Source organism: Lampetra planeri, chromosome 12 (genome assembly GCF_965212315.1).
Source record: "Lampetra planeri chromosome 12, kcLamPlan1.2.h2, whole genome shotgun sequence".
NCBI lineage: Eukaryota > Metazoa > Chordata > Hyperoartia > Petromyzontiformes > Petromyzontidae > Lampetra > Lampetra planeri.
In genome coordinates, this window is record NC_136118.1 from 14,693,233 (window position 1) to 14,719,253 (window position 26,021).

Consider the following 26,021-nt stretch of genomic DNA (forward strand, 5'->3'; position numbering starts at 1 on the left):
GTGAATCCACTGCTAGATGAAGGCTTCTCCGTGCCACGTTAGTCATGGGTGATGCCTCATCACCATACTTCATGGGTGATGCTTCAGCACCATACTTCACCATGCTAGTCTGCACAGGTTTGTGAGTGGGAGGCTCAAGTCAGCCTCAGGTATCACTCGCCAAGTGTCAGCTTGTGGCCAAGAATTGAAGTCTGGTCGCTGGGGACAAGGTGCAATATGCAAACCACTATGCCACTGCTCCACGCCAACTAAGATTAATCCCTCCAATTAAAACTAAAGTGTGTGTTACAGCTTGTATGTTTTAACACAACCAAATTAGAAGATGCTCAAATGTTTGCACACAAAAAAACGCCAAAGTGATTAAATAAATATATGCATATGAGTCACATAATCCTTTGACGAGGTGTTTGTAGCAGATCACTTAAACTATTGCAATTACTGCTTAAGTCGTACAAAAACGAGAACAGCAATTACAATGCAGTTTTGAATTGTTAGAATGCAACACGATGGGGAAGTAAGAGCATAGCCCCCTGCATGTTGAGCCGGTAAGCCAAAAGGCCGGCGATCTTGTTTCCTGCCCCTTGATTTCACGCCCCAGGACATTCTTCGTAGAAGTCACATCCGTAATGGATAAACAGGCAAATGCTTGCGAAGTGAGCCAGTTGCTTGCTCGACGATTATACCAGCTGTTCGTTAAAGCGATGGATGAACCGCTCTGCTCAAGGTGAACATGATACATACATCTGCATTTTATTAACTGTCCAAGGTTATGCAACATTTCAGCATTTGTCGTCCTAAAAAAAGAGATGAGCAAGCAAAGATAACTGCTTTATTTTGAACATTACGCTGTGACCACCCACAATTAAGCATTTGCGACATTGATCAGTGGCCCATGTCACATCGCGCGCATCGCGATGGCAATACTATGACACTTCATACGATTACTAGCTCCACAATCATCATGTCGTCAGTTTTTCAAAATATCATCATATTGTGCTCATCGGTGGTCGTTTGATTCTTTGATATTCCATTTCCTCATGAAATATTTATGAGAACGCTCATGTTCATGATAATTATTAATACATAAATAAACGATTACCAATTAGATCGATGCCCTCTAGAATGGTTTCCTTTTTCAGTAATAGCAAGTGTGCAGTATCAGCATTGTATATTTTGAAAGTTTCCGTAAGAGGCAAACGTCATTGCCTCTGCGAGGACTCCACTGCTGCTCGCCCCCGACACCACGTGGTGTTGCCTGGAGCCGCCCGGTGGACGATTCAGCACTCGGGAGTTGGGGCAGAGGTACAACTTTCCGTGCCCAAAAAAAACCGCAACACCTTCTGGCTGCTCTCGCTGGAGACTGCGCATCAGCCATCCAGCCCATTTCCGAACTGCAATTGGAGCCACTCGCTTACAATGTGGCCTCGATGATTAAATTATCAATTTCGGTTCGAGCCTTTTAAAAATCCGGGGGGGCAAGATTTCACACGCTGCGAGTAGGTGCAGACGAAGCGATAACCAGACGTCGTATTACATCACAAGGTTTATGCTTTAGTAGAGCTGAATGTGGTAAAGCTAAAAATTGTTTACCAAATATTTGGTTCAACCATACATTGGGTGTATCCTTAAATCCAACTTGCATGTGCAGACCTCACTGTATGAACCATGCCCGTCACCGTTATGCCATTATACAGTCGACAGGACTTTCCCATCACAAACGTGACTTTTAAAGTTCTCCTTATGAGCTTGTATTAACATTTATGGCAAGCCATGACCTTCGTTGACTTGCGATACAATGGTCACCGCCATCAGGGTCTTGACACTGCACAGTGACCTGCCGATTCTGCAGGACCTTGACAGTTCACAAATCGCAAATTTTTAACGCGCAAGCAAAACATTTCCTCCTCCTTGAGACCACTTCCGATTCATAGTCCTCACGTGCTCTCCCACCACGGACAGGAAATAAATAAAGGGAGAAAAAAAAACCCTGCAAATGTTTAACTCCACTGTAAACTACGTCGCCAGGTCATGTAACTGTTTATCTATAAACACTAATCATTAATCTCATTACCTCAAACTGTTTGTAGTCAGAGTGCCGGTAAGCAGCAGCTCCAGACAAGTAAGTATAGAAGTGTTGGTGTGCTACATAATTGCACACGTCATGGGCATGTTCCTGCAGGTTCTGCAAATGCGAAGCCTGTATGTCACAAATGCAGATGAACTATCTCTAGTCGTCACTCATCGTGTGTCACTGCACGCGGTTTCTCGTTGGTTTTGTCTTGCTTTGGTAGACACCGAGATAGCGACTTCCCAGCACCTTCCTTTTCGGTTTGCAATACAGTATGCGGTTACCGTAGGGTATTTAATTTCAGCTGCAGCTGCGGGCACGATACCAAGTGAACGCTCGCTAGGTTTCCGCCAAAAAACCCCATCGGGGGGAAAAAAAGAGACCGATGGCGTTTATTGTCCACAAGCAATGTTCAAAATGTGTGATATTTCCCGCGACGCTCGCACAGTCGCAAGACTGTGAACGTCTACGCACCACGAGCTTTACGGAGGAGAAGACACGTGGCCGGGGCGAAAGCAGCTGCAGCGACAAGCCCACTGGAGCGGTGCAAACTGAGGCAGGCAGCATGCAGCACGGCCGACTTGTGTCGGGACCAAGGCAGAAGCGGCATTGGTGAACCGCCTGTGCGAGGTCCGCCACGCACAGCCCTTTGGTCAATCCACTGCTGGATGAGAGCCTCCCCCACGTAGGTCGTCGTGGGAGTTATTTGAGCACAAAACTGTACCGCAATGCTCTGAAGAAATTGTGATCATCCAACATTTGTAACCCATGTCAAAGTACTGCGACTTTGAATGGCTGATATGGACAATACTGAGCAAACCCCTCGTGAGTGCGACAAACGCGTGGGAGAAGAAGTTGATGTTGACAATACTGGGGGCTCTTCCCAATATATAAGTTCACCAATAATGTTTTGAACGTTTCAGGCTGGTTTCCATTTCACATAGATGTTGCTTATTATATAACAGTGTGATGATACACCTCAGCCACTGCACTTACAATTACCTTGGTGTGCATCCAACTCATTTAACTACACAATGCGATACACTCTATACATTATATATAGACCAGAGCCTTTAAATACCCCCACCGTTACATATCAATATCATCACAAGTAACACACACACGAATGAATAACCTTTACGGACACCACCACGCGTCGGATCGTGTCTCACATTACCGAGATGGAATGGGATTTTTGTAATAGGCACTGATGCAGGCTCGGGTCTTCTCGGGACTCGGGCACATTTCTCCCATCACCGTCAGCCATGGTCAATCCACTGCTGGAGGAAGGCCTCCCCAAGCCACTGCAGCTACCTCTCACGATCTTGCGATGAAACGATCCATCGGGTACTGCACAATAATGTTTACAATGAACAATGTTCTCAACAGTCCATTCAACCGTGTTACTCTTTGTGCTTGGTGATGTATGCCACCCTTGTAAATGGCCTTGTAATCTCAGGCATTAAAAATTAATGCTGAAAGCCAAACGAGGCTTCCTCTGGCTCCGTGTGTATACAGTACTTGTGCAGTGGCTTGGTGTCTGCACATGCATGGCATCTAAATATGAAACAATCAATGTCACAACGCCCCATGCGTGTTGACTTTCTAGCAGCAGACACAATTCATCAATATAGATTTTTATGGTCACCAACTCCCAATGCCACAGCTGCCGAGAAGGCACCCACCCAAAAATGTCACGTCTAGCAGCCAAGCTGCCCGCAAAGCGGCCCGCACGAATCGTGACCGTCCAGGAGACGCCCCAAGCCAGCAGAGGGGAAACTGCAGGAATTTGTATTGTGTGGTGATGCTGCTGCTGCGTCCGATTAGAACACTAAAGGGTAGGACACTGGCGTGTGTAAACCATTCACAGCACTGAGTTCGGTGAAGGCAAAGACGCCAGTGTGTGAGCGTGTACGTGAGAAATATAACGACTACGAGCAAATTGGACGTTTACACTGCCAACACAACGTGTACCGAATCGTCCGTGTCAGAATAGAATATTATAAATTATTGCATAATGTATTCAAATAGGTATCCTGGGTAGCGACAGTACAAAGCGCACAGTCCACACACGACGAGACCCACGTGGTGGGGATTGGAGTGCTGCTGCAACTGGTGCGTGACAGAATCCAGGGGGTCCCCACCACACTCCTCGTGCGGGACCCAACTTGGATGCCCGCGATAAGCACGCAGATGCGCGCCAGTGTCACGTGTGATGTTGCGCGACTTTTATGTTCAAGGACATGGCCATGACGTGCAAGCAGAGGCTCAGTCTACAACTAGACGAACGTGCACAACTACTGCGGCTTTTCAAGCGCACCTCATTAGCAACGGAGATAGCCAAAGGGGGAGGTGGGAGACGAGCTCACCGGCCGAGCGACCGTGCGTCGGCCGAAAACATCCGTAGCGCCCGAGTTTATTTCGGCGTCACTCGGAGTGCGCGACACATTCCCCTGCGGTCGTTCACTTGTCAACGCCACGAAAGAGCCACATGAAGCCACGAGGGACCACGTGGTGTGGCGACGAGACGGCGGCCTCGGCCACAAAAGTTGCCGGGCGTTCAATCTTGATTTGAAGCTTGCGTTTCGTTTTTCTCAGAAATCGTGCGAGCCAGTGCCCCCAATCCCAGCCCCGAGGTAAAAGCTCGTCAAATAAAACAAGTTACAACGAAAACATGTTATACAGTAAATAAAACAAGTTCGAGATCCGCGAGCCGTACCAGGCGTGCGCTCCGTGTCAGGCCGAGCTACCTTGACACAAGACCCGGGAGGTGTTTCTTTTTAATCCATCGCCTGCGCCTACGAAAACACGAGTTGCGATTGCGGCTTTCAAGACCTCTACAAAAGGTTTCAGAACGTGCCATCAAGTTGCCTCATCAAAGGTGGTCCCAGCAGGTTGTTTGAGAATCTCATTAATTTTTAGAGGGGCTTGTTTTGAACAATTTTACTAGAAATACAAATAGAGTCTCAGCGAATGAAACCTCGGGCAATTTACAACAAAGATTAAACCGGTCTGACTACTGGTCCATTGCACAATTCCTACATCAAACCTGCCCGTACTGTACACACCAGCAATGCTTTGCTGTGGTGGATGTGCAATGTTGACCATCACAGGGGGCCGCCGTTATTTGAAGAGTCTCTCGCGCCTTTACAAAGAAAGGCACCTACGAGACGACCCGGATGCCACGGTACGTCGCTCGGGGAGACGGAGCGATGGAATCGGTTCACGCGCCGGTGCCGGCTGGGTGGACCGTGGCGTTGCGGTCTCTTGGCGAGGTGGGGGCAGCGGCTTGGGGAGGCCGTCATCCAGCGGTGGATAGACCATGGCTGCCGACGATGCATTCCCAGACAAAGAGTCTGTGCGATGGGTTAATGGGTAAGAGTCGTTTACGTTTTGCACCTTTCAACCAACGCGTCATTGGTATTTTATCTACTGCGAGGTTAACTTGTGGATCGCATTTAACGTTCATAACGCGACCGGCAGACCGCAAGATAGGTGACGTGGGTGGCGAGATGACTTGTTACTTTTATATATATATACACCTTGTTGCCACAACCAGTTTGACGCGGGCCAGGCCAGTGTGGGGGTCGTGGTGGAGGACGACGGCTCGACTCGTTTAAACGGGGCCCGCGATGAGACGCCACAACGTCGAAGCCGCTCCCGGCAACAGTGACGACACCAAGAGGAGGTTTGGAACGACGCCTTAACGATGACAAACAAAGCCATTTCAACGATACCACCATAGACGTGTAGAGATTTATAAGATAAAACATTCCAAAAACCTATCTTTAGTAAAACACTTAAAAACAATGCTTTAATAACATCACGTAGCTATTTTGCAATTATTGACCTACACATGATTCCTCATGAATAAAAAAAACCTTACGTAAATTATAAGCATCACTTGACTTTTAAATGTTTTTTCACATACTCATCATCAAGGGTAAACTGGTCAAATGTCAATTCATACAAGTAGGCAATGTCTAGTTCACATGTATGTCTCTCCACATTTTTTTTATAATTTACACAAACTGCGGCCTTCTGGGAGTGCGTAATTTCAACAGCATTGATTCAACGCAAGTCAACTCTGGACCGGTTTCAACATTCAGTGTCTGACGAGGAGCCAGGCTCGCTTGAACCAATGGGAAGTGAACAGCCCGCTGTTTCAGGCACGGAGCCGCTCTCCACGACGTGGGTTCAGCAGTGCGACCTCCAACTCCCAGGCGAGTCTACCTCCAGCACCTCGCTCTGCCACTGCCCACAACGCCAGCCCAGTCGGTTTTGATGCTACCCAGCAAGGGAATGTTCTCCCGGGGCCAGTCACCAGGCTGCAGTGAAGAGGATTATATAAAAGGTTGAAAAGTCAAATGGAGAGGTGGGGAAAGCGAACAGGGAGGACACCAAGTTATCGCAAGCGGTGTGGGAATGCAGTAAAGCAACTATAAATGAACCGGATGGCGGTACCCTGGTGTACCATAGTACCGCCGACTCATCTCGACGAGCTGTACACGATGCACCACCGTGGTGCGTACGAGCGTTCAGGGTTTCAGCGCAATCGTCCTCGCTGCGTTTCGACATCACGGAGTAGCACCGATTTCGGATTGATTGGTGCCCCAGTCGCCGAGTGAAGTACACCCCTGGACAAAAATAGTGTCCCAGAAATAAAATATTTAATTGCCTCGGCCTCTTTGTATTATTTGGTACCCCGGGGTACGGCCATAAGGATCAAGTAACTGAAATAGACTGCACTTGGGAAAGGAATCGAAATATTTTTTGTAAATCTTAACGAAACTCTGACCACACTAGATAAAGGGTACACGTGTTGGGTCCAGTGTTTTCTGATTTAAAATTATCTAAATCAGCTCGCAGATTCGGTTACATAAGGACCAGTTCAAGTCAAACACTTTGATCAATCGGAGAAGTGTAATTATCAATACAGTATTAGTAACAAATAACAGTGCCAAGGATTTCCCTGACGATACGCATGGTAAAAAGGTTTTAAGCGAGATACAAAACAAATGATTAAGACCAATAATTTGACAAAGCAATGTCTCAGTGGATGGCCAGTAATACGTGAACAGGATTCAAGTCAATTGACCAATAAGCTTACTGGAAACCACACGACTGTTCCTGACTAGGTACTGAATGGATCTGCTATGTTGTATTTGCACTGTGGCTCAACTTGGCCGCCATGCATTGTGATGAATATTTCACCACTTGGTACTGACAGCAAGATCACACCATTCATATTTATAGGCGCCTACGGTCGTCACAGCACATAGGCCGGTAATAGAGGGGACACAAGAACGACGTGTGCACTCATGCTCAGCACCTTGATGAAGGGTGCACATTTATTTGCGTTTCAGATTTATCAGAGTATGACGATGCTATTCATGGCATTGATGTTGACGGTATTTTTGGGAGGGTTATTTTTTTTAAATCCATTACTCTTAAGTGAAATTTTTGGTTGGACCAAAATAATTATTTGGCCAAATCTGTGTTGAGAAAATGCTGACATATTGCACGAGCCACTCATGAGGCCCGGTCACACAAGGGGAGATGCAAAACCACTTCAGATCCCACAGAGATACTGGGCATGCTCATGAACTGGACGGAACTGTTCGGGTTACAGCTCCGTGTGTGCAAAGTGCTATACCACCACTTCCTAATGGTTTACTGTACAGCAGGAAATTACATTTAACTGTAACATGGGGGGGGTACAGGGTTGCTGATAAGCAAATTTGCAAACAAGAGGAAAAGCACAAGATTGTTTATAACGTCCAAGTGCATTGATACCTGTACCACCACGTGGCCCTGGCCACCCAACATTGCATAACAGATGTGCCACAAGTAACTGGATTCAAGAGATAGAGAATTACCGATATAACAGGCAGTTCCTTGTGCAAGCGGGTACACGTGCCTAAACGTGTCGCGAGGAGCGGTTAGCGAGCTGCACTACGAATCCAGCTACCAGAGTTCGATTCCCGCTCACGGTCAACACCGGGGACAATTCTATGAAGCGGTCCTGGCCCTCCCTACGAGGTAAACTCCGTCTCAGAGGACTACCTGCTGTGGAGTGTAAACATCACTCGGGAGACGAAGGTGACCGAGAATAGTTGTGGCCACCCAACCCCCTCATGTGCCGTTTCGGATTTCGAAGGTGCTCGCAAAACAGCACTTGTCTCAGTCTGTTAAGGCTATATGGGGCAGTCTTTGTCTATGTATTAACTGTTATTATACAACAAACACCACAGTATAATTCTCCTAATTTCACTATCCTCTCATCTGTTAGTCGTGTTATCTGAAAAGAATGGGGGGGGGGGGTCTAAATATACTTCCTCCAGGACCCGGAGACCATTTGGATGATGGGAAGAAAAAACACTTCAATGGGATCATGACGTCCAGGCTGCTGTCACGAGGCCCCCTCATGTTTGTGGAGATCACGCTGACACTTGATCTCGTCCCGGAATTTGAGCAGTGACCCCGCATCACAAAACGTAATTCCGTTGAGGTGGCATTGCAATTAGCACGGTTGGCTACATAGTGCGAAATAAGTTCAATGTACATATCGACGATACAAATCGCCTATTACCCAATGGATTATAACGGTTGAATTAAGGAGCTGCTACTCTTATCCACACAAACACATCTACCGTCATTACAGGTTCACGTTTACTGCGTACAGTATATGCACGTACGCTCCACAAGCATGCGATCTGTCACGATGACGGACTTTAGCGTATACTCAAAAACCGATTAAATGACAGCTAGTTGAGAACACGATTCCTGTCTCCATGTTGTAATACCTTGCCAAGTTACGGCACTAGATTGTCATTGTTATTACTATTAACAGAGATTAGGGGTGCAAACATGCAGATATTATTATTATATTCACGAGGCACGCATCAAGTTGGCTGCCGTGTCGGAATTTATTTGTACGGGTTGACTCTGTACGTGGCGGGTTCATGCTGCAGGTTCACTCTGCACGCAGCAAGTTCACGCGACCCCTGCTGCCACGAGAGGCCACACACACACCACGATTGGGTCAAAGAGATTAATAGCTATTCAGGACAAAGCATTCAATCCTGAGCGGAAAATCATTACAGACTCAATCGTCACGGTGACAAGTTTTTTGTGCGTTTAGTTTTTAATCCCTCCGCCCGCACCTTCCAATAACATGGTTGGCTGCGTATGGTGCAAAAGAAGTTCAACATGCATACAATCCCGGTGATAAGTTGTAACAGCTTGGTGAACTTGTGAAGCAGCAGAATTTCAGAGCAGGTCCAGACCCAAACCTGGTTAACAACTGTGGGTGGCATCTCAATGACCATGCTACAGGCACCCAACACCACTCCGTCCCATCGGCATTACACTTGGAGACCTCTTTTTCATCATTATTCCGTGAACAGTCCCAAAAGGCCCAGGGGCCACAACACCAAACGTCACCAGAAAAGCTTGAACCGTGCCAGGTTATTACCACGAGAGCTTGCGAGAGAGTGACGACACCCAAAGTCGAGCAGCGCGAGGGAAGACGCAGAAAGCGAAGCGAACTGCGGTGTGGGTTCACGTGAAGCGTGGCGCTTTGAACAGTGCGGCCAAGGACAAAACATTCAGTGTCTAGGCAGACCTAGTCCCCGACACGGGGAAGGAAGGTCATCGTCCAGGCTCGACAACTCTAGAGAACCGCCAGAATAATGAGGTCACAACAGAGACGCGCGGCCGCTGCTACCGTTGCCGCCGCTGCTCAGCCCTGCAGGAGCAGCAAGGCACTGTGTGTACGCTGGCAGCTGTTGGTGCTCAGGAGTGGCACGCACGGCAGCTGAGACCAACAGCTGAGCGCCCAGCAGCAGCAAGCGATATTCGTCACGCAGCATAACATCATCCGCAGCGTTATCACGGTAGCAGTCACAATACCCATGGAGACACACACACACACAACCACAGCGCAGATACCACTACAGATGCATGCCATGTTAGTTATACAGCACTTGATTTATATTTAAATAACGTATAATTAACCAAATATACTGCCGGTGAATACCAGTTCAGATTATAGTATTATAAAAATGTACGAATACTAACATTGTACCAATTATTCGTTCAACAAAAAATACAGTAATATTAAAGAACTGAAAAGAGTGCATGACAAGTAGCAACATCAATGAAGTTTCTGTAAAACTAAAAATAATTTAGGATCGCCACACAGATGGAACTCCCTTCCCGTGGGCATCGAGGAGGTGCCATACCCCGGCTCGCCAGGACAAGGCAGCACAGCGAGCCGACTAATCATCATCAGTTTCCATCTGTATGGGGATGGAGTGTTGCTCTCTTGCGCACACGCGTGGGTTTTCTATGGGTACTCCAGTTTTCCTCCCGCTTGTACAATAAACACTCATCGTTAATTGGCTGAAAACATCTTAAAATAATAATTCCAATACAGGAATCGGTGCGACTTTGCGGGAAAAACAAGTAAAATACGTAGAACAAGCCGCATGAGCCGAGTGATTTCCATTGTTAACACGAGGGGCAAACCATATCTGCACTTGGGCATGGCCGCCTTCACCAGTCCACACTCACCAGCACATCGAAATGACAGGTCTTCGTGCAGAAGTGGATCGACTCAGGGCTCCATAACAGGTATTTTTGGGTTAGAGATCGCATACAAATATTAATTTGTCGTTAAATCCACCACCACCCAACACAGCCTTTTAGCAAGGTTTGTCACGCAAACAGAACATGCCACTTCGTTACGAGTACAGCACACCGGTGTGTTGGAGAGGCAAGCCACAACCATTTACTGGTTGTGGCTCTACAAATCTGGCTGTCGCCTGATGGAAGCTAGTTGTAATTAATGGTGAAACGTCACTCAGATTGCATATGTTGTGGCTTGGCTTCCAACACGCCGGTGTGCTGTACGAGTAACGAATTGGCATGTTCTATTTACGTGACAACCCTTACTAGTTGGCTGTGTCGGGTGGTGGTGGGTTTAACGACACATTCATATATTTATGCAATGTAACCTAAAACAACCTCTATTACGGATGATATTGGTCACGAAAGCCTACGTGTTAAACCGACTCAGGGCTGCGAATAAGCTATCATAACGTAAGCTGGAGGCAAATTAAGCAGTACTGTACTCGCAGCAGCATCATTCACCGTTCCATGGAATCCCCACCGAGGCTGCCGCAGCTAATGGAGCGCACGCACACAGGCACGGGCTTTCACCTGCCCCGCAACTCCCACTGCAACACCACCTCCGCGTGGCACATCTGGAATACCCCCAAGACTGCACACGCCTCGTGTTCGGCGCGGCTCACTTCATGCATTTGCTTCGGTGGCGTCACGACTGCATTTACTGTGAAAATTACACGATTTGGATTACACACAGCAGTCACCACACCCCTTACTGGCAGACCGATTATTACCGCCCGCTTGCAGGAGAGGTGCAGACTCGCCTTGCACCGCGCGGGGACAGCTGCCACTAGGGGTGACCGTTCGAATGTCCAAGATGACATTTAAACGCAAGCAGCTCTTCGCGATATCAAAAACAAACCGAGTGATCTGTGTGGCGTGGCAAGTTCACTCAGTGGCTAAAGGCTGCATGCTGCTTGTAGCTCCCACAGCACCCTATTACTCTAACAGTTCACGAAGAAAACCATCTGTGTTACGACTATCCCTCCGAGTGAACCTAAATGAGATCACGTGCTGAAAATAACCCGCACGTATGGTACAGCTTACCGAAACATCTGTGTGGTTTATACAAGTCACCCTGTATTTCCTGGAGTCACTTACAGCTACAGTACAGCAATGAAAAATATTGAACCAGCAGCTTACAGCTTCAGGCAATCCATCAGACATGCGTGCGACTCTTGCAACGCCAGCGATTCTCTCCGCCAAGGAGACGCAGCCCTATCGCTATCAGGAGAGAAATGCTGCAGGACAGCCGGGTTAGTGGATACGGGCTGTTGAAGGCCGTGTGAGGAGGGTGCCCAGAGTAGTACGGCAGACTCGGCCAAGCGTGTCGCCAAGCGTGCTGCTGCTGCACCACGACCAACCTTCTGTTCCAACCCACGGCATGAATAACTGGCTGCCTGCCCCCAGTTTATGCATTATCGACACGACGTTTATGTTTACAGCACCAGTTGCTCCGATCAGAAAAGGGGGGGGGGGGGGGGGGGAAAAGAATAATTCACGGAGATGACGATGGCCGAGCGTCGGTCTGGTCAGACAAGCTGGAACACTGGGATCAAGCGTGGACGTGGTGTGCGGCAGGAGTCACGCGGAGCCACACGCAGTCATCCTGGTCTGTGTGGCCAGACTTCAGCCTGAATAGAATGTCTCGTAACCATGCCAAAACACAACAAGGGCACACACTCTTGTTCCAAGTAGACTGCACGTGCAACAAATAACTTTTCGTGCATACAAGAACAATCAGTTAGTGCCCCGATGTTCAAATGTGCGTTGGGGATGGCAATTCCTTCGCTGGCTCCCAATTAAATGCAGGATAAACTACAAGAATGCCCTCCCTGCCTTCAAGGTCTTGGTGCACTTGCATGCACCTCTCTCTCCCTCCTCATTTTGCTTCGTATGTCCTCCACTACAACCACCAGATTCCTGTTAAATCCCACCGGTCAACGTCTGGTCAATGAAAGAGGTTTTTTTTAAATTATCTTATGCTGGTCCTATGGTCTGGAACTCCTGTCCTTTTGAACATCCACAATTAAAATTCACTCCCCTGTTGTTACTAGCTCAAGTCGTTCCTCTCCTTTACCTAAGAATTACCATCTATCATCACCCATCGTCACCAGGAAAGTGGTCGACCCTAGAACTGCTGCAGAACAGGGCATGGCAGATGTGCCGTCACCTCCTCCAATGGAAAATGAAGAACAGTCGTGCAGCAACGTGGCTTCAATGGTCACAAGAGCCAGACCATGGATCACACAATCCCAAAACTGCCCGCACTGCCGATTCATGGGCAATTGCACCGCCATGCACAAAGCCGTCACCGAGCCTAATGAATTACTTAATAACCGGGATAGACATGTTGCAAATTAAATCTCGCCATATCAAATAAGAAGACCAACTCGCTACCCCAACACGGATTATTACAGCTCCCCATCGTCTGCTTACGCTCCTTGTGGTTTCTTGAGATGTAGTGGCAAGTGAACACCGAGTACATCAAAATTCAAGGCACAAGGCAGTGCCAGAGTTTGTATTTCCTGCAAGGGAGGCCATGTCTTGGGAGGGGAGAGACTGTTAATTCACACATATTTCTGTGGGCCAAGCGCAATCATGGTGTCCTATGGAGGCAGGCACATGAGTGGGAATGATACGGATGGTAGCACTGCCATTTTACAAGCACGTTGTAACACTGAAGATAACAGATAAAAGGGTAAAAACCTCTCATATTTTGGTACTAGCAAAGGAGGTCCCACGTTGTACACTATTACATAACATTACTCTTTCAACATAATATGTGCTCGCAGACTTAAAAATGAAATTAACCCGACACTATGCTGCAGTCGGTCTATAAATCTTCATCTCAAGTGGATGCCATACGTCGTGGTGATGCCACGTGGTATGAGGAGGAGTGGTGCCATCACCACGACCACAAACCCAAGTCTATTTTTATTCTAGCACGGTGGGGCTATCGCAAGCACGATTTTCCACGATGCATGCACATGCAGCGATGAGCGCAGCGATATTGTTGCACAAGTGACGACGAGACGTCGCCAGGGTGACAGTCACACTACGTGCCAGACAGGAAAGATACGCCCACAAGCGTGGGGGCTGGCTACGTTGCATGTACGCACGACTATGCTGCAGAGTTAAGTGATATCGCTTTGTAACCTGGAATATGATTCTTACTTCTGAAACTCTCTCAAGCAGAGCCCACGGTCACAATGTTAAATGTGGCCCAATGCTGTGATTATGCCGAGCATTTGATGTGTTTAGCCTTTTGATCAATGCTCAATAACAATTACCATAATCGTCTTGCAGGTTGAGATGTGCCTCGCGCAACCCAAATAATCATTATAACAAATCAATAAAATATCAATCAAGGAATTTAATCAAGAGAGTTCATGTATTTTTTTCGAAATGGAAGCACCTAGAAATTATGAGTATTGCACCGTCATACAGACACAGCACCAGTATTGCAGGTCGTATGCTCTCGTATGGAGCTCAATTTTAGTAAAAATTAAATATTAATAAACTTTGTATGGATAGAAGTTTAATTGTCTTTACAAAAACCGATCCTACTCGCAAACACAGAAATTGTCTTCCCTATTGAAAAAACAAAATAACGTAGGGCATAGTGAACGAGAAATAGGCGACACATAGCAAAATGCCAACCAATGATTCAGTCAGCTCTAATAATAAACCCGTAACAATGCATAAATCACCAAACAAATGCCAACTGTGCTATTCATGAAAAACACTTCCAGTTTGCAAACTACCAAAATAAAAAATTGAGGTTTTCATTAGAATACTATATGCCATTTACCTCAAATTTTCATGGATACTTGTGATATTAAGGGAGGGTTATGCCCAATTGCAGAGCCAGGATTTTCAGGTAGAGGGGGCAACCCCTCCAGCAATGAAAAATGATAGGAGTTGTTAGCAAGTAAGGACTTGTCCCTTGCTTTTTATTCGACGCGTGTGCGGCGATGGCGCAGTTATCGATCGAGGGTCGAATTCGAAACGCGTTGTGATCGGCATCGCGCTCGCTGAAGGTGTTTATCTTCAGGGAAGTCGTGTGTACTGTATACACAACTGCGCACAATTCTGCGAGTCGCTTATAACCGCTTTGCCGTTACTTATTGACAATTATGGACTCAGACTATTGTCCTATCATATCAGAGTCCCTGGCACGTAATAATATGCTACAGTGGCAGTGAGGGTCGCAAATTGCCGATTTATTACTAATAAACCCCAATGATCAGATCGAAATTAGGGATTTCGATCAGATCATTGGGGGGGCACGTGCCACCCCCGCCTGGCTCCACCAGTGGTTATGCCTCCATCAGGTCTTCCTGAAATGCATGACAAAAATACTTCTGGACATAATGGGCTCCGATCTGGTTATAAAGTGAATCAATCTGTATGAAGCACGTAGTGGAAAATTATCGCTCTACTTCATCAGCACCCAACAGCCCACAAGAGACAATGTGTTAGTGTATTCCCCGTCCCCCGCCCCAACTCTAGGACCCAGTCCCCCCCCCCCTCCCCCGCATGGGAGAGCGCTCTGACCACTCCTTGAGAAGTCAGAGGTCGCATTGACCCTGCAGTAGCCAGCATCACCCGGTTCCCAGCACTGCATTGTTACGCAAGCAAGTTCCACGGTCTGGGTTCTATTGTTTATCCACCAGGGTCACCTTTGTCTGTGCCCTGGCCTCACATTCAAGTTCCACCGTCTGGCTTCTCTTGGGAGCCACCAGGGTCACCTTCGGCTGTGCCCTGGCCCCCGACAACAAAGCGTGCGTGGCATCCCCACACGCGCGTGCACACACATCCACAACAACGCGAGGCTCCCCATGCTCTCGGTAAGAGGGGGGGGGGGCATCGTTGTGCAAGTCGGCTTTCGCAATGACTCGAGTCAACGTCACGCGACTTGTGTCTTCTGTGATGAGCAGTTTGTTTCGTGAGCACAAAACTATGCAAGTTACTTATTCTGCTTGAGATGCCACTACAGGTACTGTAATGATGATGATACCGGTTATTACGATCGTGGGTAGAGCTCTGGAGGTACTGTTATGGACCCGTTTTCTAGCACGTGGCAATGATGTTGGGGTGACAATTGTAGCGATAGTATTAGTGATGTCAGTGGCAATTATGTTGTTGGTTGTGACAATGTTGGTCGCAGTGACGTTGAAATAATGGTTACCATTTCCCCATTAGAATTAATTATATGGTGGTAATACTATTGTAATGGTTCAGTTAGTGTAGGTTGTGGGGAGTGGGAGTGTAACCGTGCGCTGAGCTATGAACCCAGGTTCCATTCCCGCTAACCAGTGACGATAATCTGAACCGGTCCAGAGCCTCCCATAGATCGACTCAACCTTAAACGAGTACCTAGTGCTGTGTAAACATCGCCACTAGGGAGACAAAGGCAATCAAACATAATGCTGGCCACCCCACCCCCTTGTGTACCGTGCCGGCCTTCATGGGTGCTCGCTAACAGCACTTGCCCCAAGTCAGTTAAAGGCTATACGGGGGATATTTGTCTTGCCTTTGTAGGTGGTGGTTTTAGTCTTGTTAATGGACATTGTAATGACGGTGGTAGCAATATTGGTGCTGCATTGTAATGATGGTGAATTGAGATATAAATATTAGTGGAAATGGTGGTGGTACAATTGGTGGTAATGGAAGTAACGGTGGTGTGATGTTTGTGGTAAATGAGATTGAATGGTTTGCGGTAGTAGTGGCGGTAGCTCGTACTGGTAACACGTCTACCGAATCAACCGGTCACAACCTGATTCAGCCATCCAAGCACCTTGCGTACTTCTCCCCATCCACCAGGTCCTCCATCGCGTCTCTCGCCACGACCGTGGGATGATGTTACACGCAAGCCCTCTTGGACCCACGCGACTCGCCTCCAACACTGGCAGCTTCATGCCCCAGGACGCTCGGAAAGTCGAATGGAGTTCACACGAAAGATGCGACATAGAAATCCCCTGGATTCGATCTTCCGAAGTGAATGGGCCACAATTCAAAACCACATCCACACAAACCATGGCAGTGGAGTAGATGGGGGGATTCATCTTGATTTGAAGCTTTCGTGACTGCAGGAATCCATATTCTTTGGTTTTTTCGGTAAATTCACACAGGTATAAAATAAAATAAATCACATTTTATTTTATACCTACGTGACTTTACCGAAAACCCCAAGAGTATAGATGGGGGGGGGGGATACTTGATGATGCACAACTGTAACATAAGAAACTCTCCGTTGTGCGACTGTGGCCATCCAGAACACAGCGTGGGGCATCTCAGGAGCACTCAACGCCCGATTCACAAGGAGGGAGGGCATCGTCCCAGCGATGCACCACCACCACTCAGCAGCTCAAGACGCAATCATCGGGCTCATCAACCACTTCAAATGGAAAATTACAGCCATAGGAAGAAGTGGTAATCAATCTACGCAGGGCGTTAAAAATGTATGGCATTCCAGTTATTAAAACGATAACGACAGAACGGCTACATTGACGCCGGCATAAAGTAACACAACATAATATCTAGATTCAAGCAAGGAGACTCCGCGGCTAAGTAATTTTCCGACAATTAGACCACATCACTGCAGAATTAAAAGTGTAAAAAGCACATGGAAAATAGACAGCAGTGAGTGACGAGATGGCCAATGGTAGCCAAGGGAAATGTACTGCAGGAAACGGGTAAATCCATTAAAGTGGGGGCTAAATATAAAGTGTACAGTATTCTAGAAACTAACGTCTTGTTCACGTTCTCTGAACAAAAAGATAATTACTTTTGAAGGGTTTACAACGGATAAGCACAACAGAATATCACACGGAGGATTATATTGAAGGCGGCTCTTGATAGTATAAAACATATTAGAAAGAACAGTGCGCCGATGGAGCCGGCCACGCTTGACACCAAGCAGCACCATAACAATGAGGCATGTTCACAATCGGCGTGCAATCGCGGGCACTTGATGTGGACACGTTTCACGAATGTCACGGGGGGGGACGGGACAAAAACACGAGGCGGAGGGTGCGCAAAGCAGCACGGAGGAGGAAGCAGCATCAGCAGCAGCGATGGATCATCAAGAGGCACGCGAACCAGAGACAACCACCGTGCTCGCTTCAACACAAAAGGCGCTCCCCCCCCTCTCTGGCAGGGCCCCATCGCGAGCCGGGCGGGTGGTGGTGGCCGCGATGGTGGCCGACGGGAGAGACCGGGGAGAGAATGACAGCCAAAGGAGGGAGAAGGCCCACGCACGAGTGTGGGCCTCTGCCGCGGAGATGGAGCGATGGCGAGACGAGCTCGTGGACATTTAGACGGTATGTGGCATCGCAGCAGGACTAGGAGGGGTGGCGACAGAGTGGAGGAAGCCTTCATCGAGCAGTGGATAGAACATGTGGCTCGCTGTGATACAGCCATTGTGTGCGAAGTGGTGTTAACGCTGCAGCCGACAACGGCGGTGTGCTCGTGGCAATGGTGGCGAGCGGCGGCGGAATGGAGGAGGCGGTGGCTGTGGTAGCGATGTGGAGCTTTGACGGTGGTTTACTGAAAGCGATGGCGTTTGGAGGCGGTGGTGGTGGTGACGGCCGTAGCGAAGCGAGCGACAGGCCGCTGCCATCGGCCGCCGTGCGAGTGGGTGGGGGTGGAGGTCGCGCCGCCACTCACAGAGGCGAACATTCGCACGCAGAGCAGGCGGCCGGGCATCCCCGCCAGCAGCACGAACAGGGCCAGCCCCGTCCCCCACGCAGCCATGCCGGCGGCCCGCCGGTTGCTCTTCCTCTCCCAGGGAGGGGGCCGCGCTTTTAAGGATCCCAACGCAGGGAAGCGCCCCGCGTCGATCGCTGCCAACAGAGGCCGGTCGCGCCGGGCGCGCCGGGCGAGCGAGCGGGCAAGGCGAGCGGCCCACACGCACTCACACACGACACACAGAGTGAACTCACACACACACACAGCCCCACACTGCCACACACACTCCCTCCGCCGCCTCTCTATAAGCCCAGCGGAAGCCACGTGGGCTCCCCCACCCACTCCGAAAACCCCATGCGTGTCACGACGCGAGTTAATTTATGCACGGCCACGCCCGCTCCGGCTATAGCCACGCCCACTCCGGCGATAGACACGCCCACTCCGGCCATGGCCACGCCCCTCCGGGTGTGACCACGCCCACTTCCAACGTGACCGCGCCCACTCCGTATGTGACCACGCCCACTTTCAACGTGACCGCGCCCACGTTAGAACTCCACGCCCGCCGCTTTCACCATCCGCCGCAGCAACTGTGACGTTCCCGCGGCGCTTGTGCCAGGCTAGGTGCACCTTAAAAGGCCACGTGAAGCGTCGTCGGCTCGTTGGCAGGAGGTCACAGCACAGACACGGGTGCTGTGGGTAGACGGAGACCACTGGTGGATGCACCAACTGTGCCAACTTGCTGCGTTGTATACGCCCGTCGCTCCTCCGCCCTCTGCTGTTGAAGAGTTAACCCACTTTATAATTGCAGTTTCATCAGTAAGGCAACTTCCATCGACTATTATGGCTAAGGAGCCATGATACTCGAGTGGTAGTGCCTTACGCTGACAATCCCTACTGCAAGCCAGCCTGCAGCAATGCGGAATATATTGAGGGAGGAATGAATCCCTGGTTCGCACCGGTAAGTAGTCAAAGAGGGAGAAGAACAGAACTGTAATTGACACGGCTCTGGGTGTATGTCTTGGTCTAAATGGGTGCGCCACTTAACATTTACAGTCGTGAGCGTGTCAAACAAGCCACCGGCTCTCACTGGGACTGACTCACCATACGTCCCAAGCTTGCCAATGTCCCCTCGTCTTGTGAACACTGAAACCAGCCTGGGCCATGCCATGCACGCCCGTTGAATCCAGGCCCCTGGGAATTGGCCTGAAAGCGAGCCTGAAAGCAGATGTCGTGAACCATTGTTTTATTAATTGTTATCGCGTTTCAGTAAGGTACCAGCACGGTTGTATTTGTATGAAAGGATAACTCGACTTGGACTGAATATGCCAGCTCACGGGTGCCCTCGAGTGGACTGATGCGCACGCTGTGTGAGACGTGCGTGGTTCAACACGCGCTCAGTTGAACAGCAGCATTAAGCGACTTTGCATGCGTAAAATAACAACTATTGTTGGTGCATTTTAATGAACAACAAGAAGACAAGTGCACTGAAGAAAAAACGTGTGTGGGGCCGTCCATAAATGACGTCACGCACCTAGGGGGGGGGGTCAGACATTTGTGACGATGTATGACGAAGGGTGGTTGAGAAATGTGACGTCACATCAAAAAGCGCAACTTTAAATAAATATAGACAACACGTTCTACTTAATTAAATAGATTTTTTATAAAATGTTTTCTCCTACAACATCAGAGTGCAGCGCCACATTAAATACGCATTACAGTGACAATAGTTTAAAGCGATTTGAAGCATGTTTTTTTGGGTGAGGGGGGCAGAGCTTTGTGACGTCATATTTGAGGGGGGGTCTGGCATTTTGTGACGCCGTGTGACGAAGGGGGGGGGGGGGTCAAAAATCGTCAAAAATCGCGTGACGTCATTTATGGACGGCCCCTGTATTATTTTTTACTTTGGATTGAAAAATGTTGTGGTCAATACGTTCGAAGCTTAAATAAAATAAGCATACTATATATTTTGGTAGAAGTTATTACATGTGTCGTGTGAATTCTTAGTTGGAGATTTTTATTTGCCATCATCCGTAACGAGAATTGTCTGCTTATGTGAGCGGTTTTTTTCTTCTGATTTGTTTATCCTGAGATCCACAACAGAAGCTCTTGCGGTCATCCACCCGTGGATCACGATGCACGGGTCGGCCACCGCTGCCATCATCAATGTAACGAACACTGCGCGTTTCTGCTTCCCCGAGTGATTGATGCCGGTCACACTTCAGTTACAAACATCGCTCCCTAGCCCCCATTAAAATGACTGCCGTATCGTCCATGTCATTAACACTACCGCACCCACAATCCCCAGCGGCACATTTAGCGCTCGATTGAAATCCCTGAAAGAATGAGCCTGATGTTAAGTTAATTTAAGTCCAAGATGACCAAAAAAGAGAAAATCGATTTGAACCTGTTGCAAATAGAAAAAAACAATGATACATGTTGTATCCTATTCGGCATCTTGAGCAGCAAGCACACAGAGGGCTGCGTAATGCTTCACGCGCTGCTGTATAAACCCTCCACGCTTCGATTTCACACACAAGCACCCGCACGCTGGAGGCAGCAAACAACGCGGGTGTCCACCCCGTAGCGTCCCCTCCGTGTGATCTGTCCTCTCCGGCTGCTTGAAGTCACTTCGCAGTGACAACTGCGTTTACTGTCTACTGTTTGTTTTGTGCACTATGTGTGCGTGTCTCACGGCGCCCCTTTGTCCCACAATTGAACAAAAAAATGCCCACAAATAGAAATCTCAGAAATAACGAACAGCTGGCTCCACGTGATTGCACTTCGTGCACCTGCGAGTCGGAGCGCGCCTTTGGTCCTCCCCAGCGCGAGGCCAGGCTCCGCCCTCGGCCCCGCACCCCTCTGGATCCTCCAGAAGGCTCCGTGCCTCGCCCACGTGTCCATCTGGTAGAACGGGCTGCGACCCCCAATCCCATTGTCTACCAATCTCCCAGCGCCACGCGCTACAGTGACTCATTCAATGCCACTACGTAAGTAATGATATCAACGTAGAATGAAAATAATGGGTTGGCGTGTGGTGGGGGGGCGTTACATCTCAACGGCATCTTCCCATTGACTGGTGAGGCTCAGGTGAGTTGATTGTTGAGGCTCAGGTGAGTTGGCTGGCGAGGCTCAGGTGAGTTGATTGGTGAGGCTCAGGTGAGTTGATTGGTGAGGCTCAGGTGAGTTGGCTGGCGAGGCTCAGGTGAGTTGATTGGTGAGGTTCAGGTGAGTTGTCTGGCGAGGCTCAGGTGAGTTGATTGGTGAGGCTCAGGTGAGTTGACAGGCGAGGCTCAGGTGAGTTGATTAGTGGGGTTCAGGGGAGTTGATTAGCGAGGCTCAGGTGAGTTGATGACACGTGGTTGAGGTGAGTTGATTAGCGAGGTTCAGGTGAGTTCACTGGCGAGGCTCAGGTGAGTTGATGACACATGGTTGAGGTGAGTTGTGAGTGATGAGGTGAGTTGTGAGTGATGAGGGTAATGTGAGTGTCGCGTGTCACGTGACCCCGGTGCGTAGTGTCAAGTCGCCCGCCTCCTCGTCACGCATGGAGCACAGTGGCGGGCCGTGCAGCCGAGGAAGAGCGACATGCACATTCCAGATGAGGTACATGCGTCTCTTTGATGACGGATAGCGAATTAAGTACCAAACAATTTCACTAAACCGTTCATGTAAAAGCGGATTACAACAATTTGCTGCATTTCTCAAATTGCTGCTAATTACAGGCCGCTGGAAGGAGGTTACCAGCGCCTTCCACGCAGAGGAAGCTACATGGAATGTCGTGCAACTGTCCTGTGGATACCCAGTGCTATTGTTCGGGTAGCACAGCAGGGCCTGGCTGTAAGCATCACAGCATTCTTGATGACTCACGGCGAACTCCGGTCGGGCAAAAATTCGTAAGAAATGCCTCCATCGCATACCCATCTCGCCACATCATGAACAAATGAATAAAGGTATTTTCCTACACAGTTTCAGTTTAATTTATTAGGATTTACCCTGTGAGCCATTCGGCTCTTGATTTGGGTTCAACCGCAACAAACAATAAAAATGACAAGATACACCTAAAATTCATTGTACACAAATCTGAACATCACATACGTAAACAATACAATTCTACAGAAAAAGCACAACCCGTCCATGCTGCGTACAGAAAGTGCAAGACAATCCATTTCGACAAGCCATGAGCCGCACGGCCTTCCACCTGGGAGTGCCGCATTGCAGCAGCGTCGATTCAAAGCAACGAAGCAAAACTGTGGCCCTGTCTCGACCACGAGGGTCTCGCCGGCAGGGCCACGCTCGCTGGGATGGACGCGGGCGAACCCTGCAGGGCACCCGGCGCTGGCTGGCCACGTGGTGGCGGCACTGGCCGCGTGTGTGCAGAGAGACAGAGGGGGCCCTGGTGGGGGGTGTGAGGGTGGAGGCAGTGGTGGTGCGAGGAGGAGGAGAAGGCGGGCTCACTCCACTGCTCGCTGCTGGCAGGGGGTGGGGTGCAGGGCGGCAGGGGGTGGGGTGCAGGGCGCCAGGGCGAGGTGAGGAGACTGAGAACCCCAAAGTTGGCCACTTCCGATCTGCGGCGCGCAGAGGAAGCGGAGAGCTGAGCTGGGCTCGGAGAGCAGCGCCGCCACTCTCCCTGCTGCCTCTCGCGACGCGCCGTGCCGCCACAGGCGTGAAGAAGCGATGCTGCAAGGTAAGTGATGGAGGCGGGACGCTGCGGAGTTAGCGCTCTGTCACGCTGCTGCTGCTGCTCACTTGACAGAGCGCTCAGTTCGAGCAGCCGTGCCGGGCTAACCGGCGGGCTGCTCCTCTTCAAGAGCGCGCCATGTGAGCCGCGCGTGGCTCGGGGTGAGGCGCCCTGTGAGCCGCGCGTAGCTCGGGGTGAGCCGCGTGTGCAGGAGGCGGCTGTGGACGGGGTAAGGGGGGGGGGGCAGCCGTGCGTCCGAGGTGCGGGTGCAGCCCGCGTGTGGCTGCTGTGCAGGTGCGGGTGTTGGAGAGAGAGGGGGGGTGTTGGAGAGAGAGGGGGCTGGGTGTCGGGTGTGTCGCAGCTATTGTCACCGCGCGGGTCGCTCCCACGAGTCGAAGTCGCCTGAATGTGTCCCCCTCTCTCTCTCTGTGTGTGTGGAATGGTCTCCACACGGGGTTCTATTCACACGCGGGTACACCTGTGCAGACACAGATCACCCGTATAACCTCAACGGACTATTGGGGCAAGTGCTGTTAGCGAGCACCTAAAGAAGGCTGGAGCGGCAGTACGGCACACCAGGGTGTGTGTACAGCACCACGCCCCTCCGCCTTTGTCTTCCCAGTGGGGATGCTTGCCACAGTGGACGGACGCATCAATTATCTTGTTGCGTATGGCAGCGATGTGCTTCGGGAGCTGGATGCCAATGTCGAGGTCTGCTCGTCACGGCGAGAGAGAGAGTTCGTGTCCTTCTGCCGTTCCTCCTCCATTGAAGGAGCGCAAAACTCCGCGGTGTGCTCGACGGTCCATAGTTTGTGTTGCATGGCCACCATCGCAGCGCTGTGGCTCGCCTCTTTAACTTCCCAATGACGAGCGAGGTGTACGCATCGGCCTGTTGGTGTTCTGATGCCATGAATGCGTCCACTCGTGTCTGCGAGGAGGAGCGTCAAAGTCAGGATGCGGTGCGATGTTTGGAGCTCGAACGAGGAGGTGTTTGATTCCGGCCGTCCACGTTGTTCCACTCTGCTCGCCAGCCCCCCTGAACCTGCGCGAGGTTCTGGGCTGACGGCAATGGGCGTCGATAAAACGAATCCCAGACGCTTCCGCTGAGTCGGACTCACACCTGTGTGCTGCACACACACGCGCGCCGTGCGCTGCACACACGCGCGCCGTGCGCTGCACACACACACACACGCCGTGCACCTCGCGACGCTGAACTGCTGACGCATGGGGGGCCAGGATACTGCCGTGTGCACGGCGAGCGTGACCCGAGCCCCTGCGTGACACGTGTCGCGTCCCACTTAGCGCCCGCTCATTGCGCCTGGGTCGGCATCGCCACCGCTCCTACAAGCCCCGCCGCAGGGATGGAGCTGCGGACGGCACCGATGTCGTACAACGGGCGTGTGTGTGCACGTGTGTGTGCGCGCGTGTGTGCGCGCGTGTGTGTGCGTGTGAGTGTATGCGTGTGTGTGTTGAACTTCTTTCGCACCGTGCGTAGCCAACCGCGCTCATCGGAGATGCGGGGGAAGGACAACAAACTAAACACAAACAGCAGTTCTAAATACATGAGTTTTCAATCGAGATTTAAATGTGAATAGCCCCAGTGGCTTCATATTGGAGAGGGGGCACGGGTACAGACGCATAAAACACATTCGTTAATACCACTGCCCTGAAGAAGGATCGTTTCCCGAAACGTCACTGCCCAAAAAGAGGGGGGGGGGAATTAGATAGAGAGGAGATTGATCACCAGGGAGATTGTGTCGTAGTGGGAGGCTGCACGCTGCGCCATAAGAAGCGGACTGTCAGCACCCAAAGTAAATGTTGCATCTGTCAACTAATTGAGTCACGAATGCACCGGTAGCTGTCCCTTTGTTGTCGGCATGTCCCCAACCCCGCGCCTGTGTGCATCTCGTGTAGGCTCAATAGCCTCGTCCTGCCTGCCTGCCAACCAAGTCGAACACTGCACCACCAGCACCGACCACCCTCGGCTGCCCAGCTCTCGCGACCCGCAGTCAACATTCGAACGATCGCAGAATTCAACCTGCGGCCGTCTTCCTGCCCACGGGGGGTCGGGGAGAGGGGGGCGATGCGCGCGTTTCCACGTTCGTCAAAAAAATATATAAACACACACATATATATATGTGTTTATATATATAGATCACACCGTGCGCAGAAGCGCGCTGTGGCTGTAGTGTGAGTGGAGTCGCTGCGTGCCACGCCGAGCGCAGGGGGGGCTGGGGGCAGCGGGGGGGGGGGCAGCGGGGGGGGGGGGCTGGGGGCAGCGAGGCGGGGGGGCAGCGGGGGCAACGAGGCGGGGGGGGGTCGCTACAACTCAGGTGACTTGTGTGCGACGTCACAATGAGACCCCAGGGAACCACGATGATGACAATGCCGCGAGATTGTGTCAAGTTCGATACGTTACCCCCCCCCACCTGCACTCACCCACACTGGGCAGTGTGGGTGAGTGCAGGTGGGGCGAAGTCTGCAGCGCGAGGCTCCTCGTGCCAGCAGCGCGTCGTGCACGTTGTGACCACGTTGTGTGCACGATGTGTACACGTTGTGACCACGATGTGTGCACGTTGTGACCACCTTGTGACCACGTTGTGTGCACGATGTGACCACGTTGTGTGCACGTTGTGACCACGTTGTGTGCACGTTGTGTACACGTTGTGTGCACGTTGTGTGCACGCGGACGTGAGTTTTACCCTTTTCCGTGTTGCGTGCATTCTATCGAGTTGCACGGGAGAAAATCGCGAATTAACGACTCGAGTTTTTTTATGTTAAATGACGCAGGTTGTGTTACTGTAACCGTATGATCACAGAAACCTGAAAGTCAGCACGGCTACGATGGTGTTGCCGTGCATTGCCGTGCAGTCGTTGGCTCGAGAAACCCCA

At 50.3% G+C, this 26,021-nt stretch overlaps 2 protein-coding genes and 1 long non-coding RNA gene across 7 annotated transcripts in view; 2 read left to right on the forward strand and 1 right to left on the reverse strand.

Moving 5' to 3' along the window:
* LOC144721742 (uncharacterized) overlaps positions 1-18,778 on the reverse strand; it is a 35,213-nt gene extending 16,435 nt beyond the window's left edge. Inside the window, exon 1 of the mRNA XM_078599625.1 lies at positions 18,434-18,778. Within this exon, the coding sequence (XP_078455751.1) occupies positions 18,434-18,520 (87 nt within the window). The 5' untranslated portion in view covers positions 18,521-18,778. The remainder of the gene's footprint in view (positions 1-18,433) is intronic.
* On the forward strand, positions 15,323-22,412 carry LOC144721743 (uncharacterized). Of its 3 annotated transcripts, XR_013585956.1 has the most exons (5): positions 15,323-15,612; positions 16,589-18,087; positions 20,544-20,619; positions 21,968-22,054; positions 22,174-22,412. It is a non-coding gene; the product is annotated as an uncharacterized LOC144721743 (long non-coding RNA). The 3 variants fall into 3 exon arrangements; XR_013585955.1 differs by lacking the exon at positions 15,323-15,612 and having other exon boundaries at positions 16,498-18,087; XR_013585957.1 differs by lacking the exon at positions 15,323-15,612 and having other exon boundaries at positions 16,498-18,087; positions 20,555-20,619.
* Positions 22,413-22,966: 554 nt separating this feature from the next.
* Positions 22,967-26,021, forward strand: part of PLCE1 (phospholipase C epsilon 1) — a 94,575-nt gene continuing 91,520 nt past the window's right edge. For all 3 annotated transcript variants that reach the window (XM_078599626.1, XM_078599628.1, XM_078599627.1), the window contains exon 1: positions 22,967-23,135. The gene's annotated coding sequence lies outside the window, so the exon portion shown is untranslated. The remainder of the gene's footprint in view (positions 23,136-26,021) is intronic.